At 35.0% G+C, this 8,660-nt stretch overlaps 2 protein-coding genes across 2 annotated transcripts; both read left to right on the top strand.

Moving 5' to 3' along the window:
* Positions 1 to 810, top strand: LOC126676072 (putative F-box only protein 15). The gene has a single exon (XM_050370250.1). It carries the CDS (start codon positions 1 to 3, stop codon positions 808 to 810), a length of 810 nt encoding a protein of 269 aa, XP_050226207.1.
* A 2,431-nt stretch (positions 811 to 3,241) lies between these two features.
* Positions 3,242 to 6,237, top strand: LOC126674650 (uncharacterized). The gene is made up of 6 exons (XM_050369134.2): positions 3,242 to 3,567; positions 4,483 to 4,682; positions 5,107 to 5,247; positions 5,410 to 5,490; positions 5,695 to 5,819; positions 5,906 to 6,237. Exons 1-6 carry the CDS (start codon positions 3,345 to 3,347, stop codon positions 5,952 to 5,954), a joined length of 819 nt encoding a protein of 272 aa, XP_050225091.1. The 5' UTR covers positions 3,242 to 3,344; the 3' UTR covers positions 5,955 to 6,237.
* Positions 6,238 to 8,660: the final 2,423 nt, after the last annotated feature.

The raw sequence follows: 8,660 nt of genomic DNA, 5'->3' as shown, positions 1-8,660 counted from the left end.
ATGGGTCAAACAATAAGTAAAAGTTCAAAATTTGTGGAATCAAAGGAAAAAAGAACACCGGTTGACGAATTACCTCCAGAAATTGTGCAGAATATCCTCCTCAGATTACCTGCTCCATCCCTTATCAACTGCAAATTTGTATGCAAGGAATGGTTTTTCACAATCACTGATCCTAAATTCGTTCGGAACCATCTCGACCGTGTTTCCACCGTAGATTACGACGACACCGATGGCTTTAAGACCCTCATCGAGCAAAGGATTTTGTTTCCTGTCCGCAATCGTTATGAGTTCAGTCGAGAACGTGATTTAGTCGAGCAAATTGTCCCAGCAAGTTATTGTGACGGGCTTCTGTTATTATATGCAGTATATAAACATTTTTTGATTTTATGGAATCCAACTACGAACCAAGTCAACTCGATTCCTCCACATAATCAGGAAAAGGAAAATCAGTTCTCTCAGTTAGATTTGTTTGGACTCGGTTATGACCCTATCCACCAAAATTACAAAATTTTTAGAGTTGGAGGTGGTTTTTCTAATAATAGGGCTTTGGTGCAAGTATATTCTGTGGCAGCTAGATTATGGAAAACTATTGTAAAGCATGGAGAATATTTCCCATATCATAGATATCCACTATACTGGCCCTGGGGTTGTGGTCACTTTACAGCGACTATAAACAAACGTCCTCACCAGCTCGTTTCTCACTCGGATACGTACCGAGTTGCAGCATTATACTTCGACGCAGTAGAAGATAGCTACGGGGAGATAAATCTGCCTTCGCCCCTTGATTTGACTCAATCTTTCCATTACTGATAAATCACCAAACAGGATCCGAGCTATAACGACCTGCACACCACAAACAGACAGAGGTCAGAAAGAACTCCGGTGGGGGTCACCGGACGTTCACTCCGACGCTCAAGTAAGATTTGAGGTAAAGGAAGAAGAAGAAGAGAAAAGAGAGTGCTTAGAGTAGAGAAAAAGAAATTACCTAGGGTTTGTCCTTAAACCCTCTATTTATAGTTAGGGTTTAAGGACAAACCTGCCTTGCTGGCAGGCTGTGAGCCCAGTGGTCCCAGAATTCGGTTACGCTCACGTGGGAGAATATCCCTGCAGGTGGCGCAATTTGTTAGGTGTGTCAGAGGGAACATTCCTCACGCACCTGTCAGAAGATCTTCTGTGGTCCCAGGATCCGGTACACGAGTGAGCGCTTCTGGGCAGGACCTCGGAGCCCGGTCAAGCCTTGAAACCCGGATAACTTGGGAGTCAAGTTATCATGGCTCTTGCATCGGAGAGTAGCTCAGATCTCGGACTAGGTGGTCCAGTCTTTCGGGCTTAGGAACTCGGAGCTCGACCTGGGTCTGAGTTGAGCCTAGTTCAGAGCCCGGATCGGATTCTTGGTCCGACCTTATCAGGCATGATTGTCTTGGATGATGTTTGAATTCCCATCGATCCGGTGACCCCCCAAGTCATGTGTTCTATGATTTCGAGAAGGTCGGACATTGTTACCAGGTCGGTGAAATGCTTGACTTAGTGATGTTCGTTCCTGGCGAGGTTGCTTCGCCCCTACTAGATGTGCTACGTTATCAATTACGAATGGAGATTCAAAGTTTTAAGAGATTTTAGAGGATGCCTCAGCGTTTCTGATTATTTGGATGATAGCCATGTGGTCGATGTATGGGTTATGAAAGAGTACGGAGTTAAAGAATCTTGGATTAAGGTGTTAACTACCCAAATGGAGGATATTGTTAGTAATCAAAAGCTTATTTTCTGCGAAAAAACAGTAAATGTTGTGTTTAATGATGGGGAATCATATGCTGATTATGATATTCATCATAAAGCTATTGTTCTTCCGTTTAAGAATCAGTGTCGTTTTTTAATTTCTGTCGACACTCTTCGTGTTGAGAGTCTTGTTTCGCCATTTAGTGCTGATTTTGATGATAGGTCTCCACCTTTATGCTGGCGGTGGCTGCGGCGGCGGCCGAGGAAAAACAAGTTTCCTAGGTATTCTAGATCTTTAGGTGAATTATTAGGAATAGATCAGGAGTACTATTGATAACAATCAGTAGCTTTTTATTAGTTGGGGCTGGACGAGGCCAACATGATATATATATTCCCTTTATTAATTCTTTACAACCTTTTGTTCATATCTCTCATTTTTCATTATGCTGCTTCCATACAAAACAGAGACAATTCTTGACGAAAATGTTCTACATTTGAAATTGATGCAAAGTTACTGAAAATGTCCGAACTTGTTAGTGTATAGAAGAAACTATCATTTAATGAAAGGTCGGCTAATTTTTTGATTTCTGTCGACACTCTTCGTGTTGAGAGTCTTGTTTCGCCATTTGGTGCCGATGTTGATGATAGGTTTCCACCTTATTCTAAATCTTTGGGTGAATTAATATTATTAGATCGTAATATCTAGTATTATTGATGAATCAGTAGCTTTAAAGTTTGGATAAAGCCAATAAGAGTAGCATGTATTTTGATATGTAATCTCCTTTTGTTTTGGATAAAGCCAATAAGAATAGCATGTATTTGTTAAATTTATATGTTTCTTTAAAATTCCTTACTACTTTTTGTTTATTTCTTTAATCTTTTGTTGACATCTGTTGTACTGATTCCACAAAAAACAGAGACAAGTTTAAACAAAAATGTTTAACATTAGAAATTGATGACTCTAATGTTTACTGTAAATGTCGGGACCTCCAATGACGAGCGAATAAGCCATTTTAAAAGTAATATATACTACGGCAAAATAATAAGTCAAAACAACATTTTAGCCGCCAAATAAACCATTCAATTATAATGATGTCATACAAATACAAATCTAATTCTTAAACACGGTAAAATTAAACAAGACTATCATCCAAAACTACACGATATTTCTATCATTGCTAGAGGAAGAATTTGATGCATTTCGAAAATTCTTACAGTTCTGCAAAAAATAAATATTTTATCAACATTCGAACGAAGTCCTGTGCTACTGCCATAGTTGGCTCTAATCACTCGAAAAAACGTGGAACCCCAGCCAAAACAATACTCGAAATGGTTCCATATTTTTCACTTTTGGAATTTGAATCTTGAAAAGTAACTAAAGTTGGGCTTGGAACTAAAATTGATGTTAGTTGAACAGCCCCACCCAATATGTAACAGCCCAACATCAAACTCCAACCTCTTACCGAACTCCAAAAGCATACATTTCCTCAACTACACGTGTCCCCTAATTTAACTGACTTTAATGCACAGTCTATGTCTCTGTCTATACACAAACAACAACAAAACAAAGAGGATCTGATATCACCACCTTGTACACTTTTTCTTTTGTAGTGAAGAGCTTTATAGAGATGAAAGGGACAAAGAAGCCTATCTACGCGGTGGCAACATGGGTGCGAAGGCAACCGCCAAAAATGAAGGCCTTTTTAGCGGCGGTTTCAGGCATCGCTGCTATTGTTTTTCTTAGGACAATTGTTCATGATCATGACAGTCTTTTTGTTGCTGCTGAGGCTGTTCATTCTATCGGCATTTCTGTCTTAATCTATAAGCTCATGAAAGAAAAAACTTGTGCCGGTATTCAATATTTCTTTTCTTTTTTGAGCTCTGCGATTTTCTTTTACTGAGTAGGCTTTTTGGATTTCTTTTATGTTTATGTGATTTACCGTTTATTACATATTGCATTTTTTTTGGTGACGAGTACTCACTCCCTTGAGCTGAAGCCAATCCGGGCTTATTATAGCGAGCAGCCAGCTCCAACCACTTCATTTTTAGAAAAGGCGGGGTTTGAACCCGTCACCATGGCGCCAGATGTCTGAGACTTAGACCACTAGACCAAACCCGTGCGGGTTACATACTGCATTTTGTCATGAGAATTTCATCACATTTTTTTTCCTATGATAATTGTCTAGCTTTGAGGATTTGTTTGTTGTGTTTTGCCTAAATTATGGCTGTACAGAAAAATGTAATTTTGAATTTTGGATTAAGTTATTTCACGAATGTGAGTAATTGAAATTTCGGAATAGTTGCACCCTTAGTCCTTAACTATGTTATATTAATCATCAAAAATAAAATTATGATATACTATTTGGCTAGGATTCTTGTTCTTGTGTTTTCATATGTTTCCATATAAGAATTGAAAAGACTCTAAGAACAATAAAGTTTAACTGTTATTAATGCCCTCTTACAAAAGAAATCAAGCTCAATTATAGATTATTGTGTAAAATTGGCTAATACTGCTACAAAAAGTTTCAAATTGGGCTAAAATTGGAAATTTTTAAGGGGGTGTGGTTAAAATTGCAAAAGGTCGAATATAACTATCAGTATAAACTCTAATGGAAAGCTTCAAAATTTAAATTTGGTGAGTTAGTGAAACATTCTTCTTGTAGCTGATTTTTCTGGCCTTGTTTCGGTGATGAATGTTGTTGCAGTTCTATTAATGGTTGTAGCAAGTATTTTTTGGGTTCGTAAATAAATAGTTATGCTTTGCAGGATTATCGCTGAAATCACAGGAGCTCACAGCTATATTTTTAGCTGTTAGACTGTATTGCAGCTTTGTCATGGAATACGACATACACACACTACTTGATTCGGCCACTCTGCTGACAACGTTATGGGTGATTTACATGATTCTCTTCAACTTGCGATCTAGTTACATGGATGACAAAGACAACTTTGCAATTTATTATGTGGTGAGTTGCATCTTGCTTTCAGGATCATGTTTTTCGATTACCTCTCTGCTTGATGAATTTTTTGTCGAAGTTGTTACAGGAAAATGTGTATTCGATCTTGGATTTGTCTGTCGTTGCTTTTTCTTTTTTTCATTTTCAAACTTGTAACTTTATTGTGTTTTTATGGATGATTTGTTCAATGTGTTCTTCATGATTGTTTCAGAGAGTCCAGAGACACCCTGAGATATTGTTGTTTAGTTCGTAAAGACGTTTTCTGTTTGTTACTGTTAGCTTCTCAGGTTTCTAAGTACTTACATTAAATTTTAGAATCCGCTAAAATTATGTCCAAGAAGCAATGATGATCATATGCTAGTTTGTTCTTTACTATTTTTTTTTTCCATATCCAATATTTTTCCTGACATTATTTGTTTTTGTATCAATGCAGCTAATACCTTGTGGCGTGCTGTCTTTGGTTGTTCATCCAACAACACAACATCACATATTTAACAGGATTTGCTGGGCTTTCTGTGTTTATCTTGAAGCTGTTTCAGTGTTACCTCAACTTCGCGTCATGCAAAACACAAAGGTATAATGGTACATCCTTGTTATCCAGAGCTATAGTCTAGAAATTTGGCGTCGGCCGTATATAGGATTCATTTTGTAACAGCACCTTTCGAACTCTCTTTTATTTTGAACGGAGATATTAGATAAAGAACTCTCACCGATCTTTCTTATTTTTGATTTTTAGATTGTGGAACCTTTCACGGCCCATTACGTATTTGCACTTGGAGTCGCAAGGTTCTTGAGCTGTGCGCATTGGGTGCTTCAGGTCAGACATGTAGCTTAGAACTCTGTAAACTTCCTTATGAATTTTGATTGTAAATTTTGCTCAACACTCATAACATCTGCTCTTGTGCTGTGATGGCAACTTTCAATGACAAAACTTGCAAATCTTCTTTTAGTACAAGCTCGATGGCCTATATCATATTTATTAGCCGACTCACTGTCAACTGTGTTTCCATTTTTTGTATAGGTACTAGATACTCAGGGACGCCTGCTTACAGCATTAGGCTATGGATTGTGGCCTCCAATGGTGCTCCTTTCAGAAATTGTACAAACTTTCATTCTTGCTGATTTTTGCTACTACTATGTCAAAAGGTACGCTAACAAGCATTCATCTAGCAAGATGGGTTAGCTAATGCTTTCACTTAAAATCTGTCTAAAATGTGCTCGGTTGTTTGCAGTCTCGTCGGTGGACAGCTTGTCCTACGTCTCCCATCCGGAGTGGTGTAAACAATTTAATGTGTAGAACAAGCAAAGTCATCCACAGATTCGGCCAAGCATAGACACTAGTCAGTACATGCTCGTTTGGCTTTTGCAGCCAATTAGAGTTCGTTGTAATATCCGGAAAGCGATTCTGCGGATGCATTTTGATTTTGGTATTATTATAAGTTAATAATTCAAGAGAATTAATTTACCTTAATTAGAGTAATAATCTAGGGCATTTCTAGGATTCTGCTTATATTAGATGGATTCGGATTGTTTTTCCAAATCACAAGATTTGCTTCTCCAACAATCTTTGTACTCATAGGCTAGTACCACTGATCCTTTAATTTAAAGTTAATAATTATATATGCTACATTGAGAAATTCATAAATAGATCCAAATTTTAATTAAAAAATAAACAATTTGATGATTTTTATGATTTAATGTTTTTTTTTGCGGGTTTTTCAGTTCAAAGAGGTTGAATTCTATTTTAAATTTTTAAAAAAGAATCAAACATAATTTTCAATCAAAGAATCAACCCGGATTGATTTGTAGTTCACAATTGATGATGATGATACTAATTAGGGATGCAACCGAGTCGAGTTGAAACATTGTCTAGTTCAAGTTCAACTTGACTCTAAAATCTAAAGTTCGAAAATCGATTCGAACTGGATCGAGCTTTATTTTAGAAGTTCAAAGTTCGAACTTAAGTATCCCAAACACGAGCTTTTTGAGTAATTTTTTAGTAAAATTTGAATAATTTACGAGTCGGATCGAATAGGTCACACCCATTACCGCTAATACGAATGAAACACGACAAGAAGCCGAAATGAAGAGATATTTAAGTGAGTTTCGCTTGTGGATGGGCCTATGAATATATTAGAGGTAGCAGTTGGAATTGCAAAATTTGGCGTGGTCGGCCGAATGGGGCAATTGGTGCAGCAAAAGGAATCCAAATTAGGCGAGTGCATTTAGTTAGAGACTGCCCTAAAATTACATAATTAGAGTATAAGTTTATAATTTTAGTAGGTTGCATGATGTAACAATCTTAGCCTAAAGACGCACAATTGAATACATAGGTTAAGTTTAGGTTGAATTATAATGCTATTGTTAGTTCATGCAATACAAATATTATTCTGCTTTTGTCACCCACTTTTCTGCAATTGTTTGGAAGGTGAGATTCTAGGTGGAAGTAGAGTTACAATTGAACTCAATAAATCATAATTGAACCTGCAATGCAATAGTATACTTAATTTGACATTTCTATCACCATAAGATGTAATGTGTTCAACCAATGATATAAGCGCTAAGCAACTGTTAGATCGTGAGTTTAATTTTTTTACAAGTGCCCCCCTTTTTCTAATTCTATTAAAAAATGCGTTCAAAAGAAATTAAATTCGTATTTAATAGATGATAATCCAAATCAATATATTTCCGCCATAAATAGAAGTTTTTTTTTCCAATTAGTATCAAATTGTGTGAAAAATCAAAAGTATATTATTTTTCCATTGAGTATCAAATTATGCAACAAATCAAAAGCATATTATCACAGGCAATAACATCGAACTTGTTTTGATTAAGTATTAAATTCGTCCTTCTTAAATATTTTTTTCGTTTCTTTACTTGTCCATATAACTAAATATATTTGTCTATTATTATTTGTATTTTTAAAATTTAAAACTGATAGTATTAATTTTTATTTCCTAAATTTATTTCTTTTTAATAAATAACTCTATAATTTAATTTACAAAGTATTTACTAATTAATAGAGTTATATTAGTATTTATTCTTATAATTTAAGACAAAAAGCTCATTTTCTTTATATATACTCGCTTCATTCCGTTTTAAAACTTTCATTTGCTATTTTGCGAAGTCCTATTTTAAAAGTTCTATTTCAATTTTTAAAATATTTTTACATTAAACTTCTCTTTTTACCCTTCTTTTATTCATTTAAAATTTTTTTATGGAAAATTCTACTATTCTTAAGAGAAGCTAAACACGAAGAGAGAAAGATAGTAAATGTTTTTTTAATTTTTGCGTAAAACAAAATAAGACTTTTAAAATAGGACGGAGCGAGTATAATTTTAGTTATATTTTTTTTATGAATGAGTATAATTTTAGTTAAATAGACAAATAAAGAAAAACAGAAAAAGCATAATATTCATATTATTCCGAACTAATCCAATGTTCTGCAATAATTGGTGTAGTTGTATTAACTATTAAGAAAAATATTACACCTTCCTATCCTTCCATATAATAGTATTTCATAATTAAGCTTTACAGCTAAGATTAGAGTTTTTTTAAAGAGTCCAACCATCCACTGTCCACCCTTAATTATGTGTTCTTAGTAGATTAAAAAGGAAAAAACAGATTTATGTATGGCATAGACGTAGTTGAAGGCATATACAGGAAAAGGACAATTGCGTCAAGAACATTAATTAATTGATAAATTATCGGTCTTAATCATGAGAATGGCGCAAATTTTTATAGGCTTGGCTGTAGGTTTATTGTGAACCTTACTTTCGACAATTTATATCAAAGCATTATTAATTATGAGAATCCAGCTCTACTTTACATAATCAATCCAAAATGTACACTTCTTGTCCATTACGGAACAAAATAAATGGAATATATCAAAAAGACCAATTTTGATAAATGAATCTATAAATATTTTGTCGTAATTTTAATATTTATGAATTTTATGCTATTTAGTTAGATTTATTTTTTTAAATC

Source organism: Mercurialis annua, linkage group LG1-X, assembly GCF_937616625.2.
Source record: "Mercurialis annua linkage group LG1-X, ddMerAnnu1.2, whole genome shotgun sequence".
In the NCBI taxonomy this organism is placed as follows: Eukaryota; Viridiplantae; Streptophyta; class Magnoliopsida; order Malpighiales; family Euphorbiaceae; genus Mercurialis; species Mercurialis annua.
This window is presented reverse-complemented; position numbering and strand designations above follow the sequence as displayed.

Excerpts from the sequence above, each read along its gene's own strand:
- LOC126676072 (XM_050370250.1), top strand. The coding sequence starts at position 1 with ATGGGTCAAACAATAAGTAAAAGTTCAAAATTTGTGGAATCAAAGGAA.
- LOC126674650 (XM_050369134.2), top strand. The coding sequence starts at position 3,345 with ATGAAAGGGACAAAGAAGCCTATCTACGCGGTGGCAACATGGGTGCGA. Across the intron at positions 4,683-5,106 it reads ACTTTGCAATTTATTATGTG|CTAATACCTTGTGGCGTGCT; the intron begins GTGAGTTGCATC and ends GTATCAATGCAG. Across the intron at positions 5,820-5,905 it reads TGCTACTACTATGTCAAAAG|TCTCGTCGGTGGACAGCTTG; the intron begins GTACGCTAACAA and ends GGTTGTTTGCAG.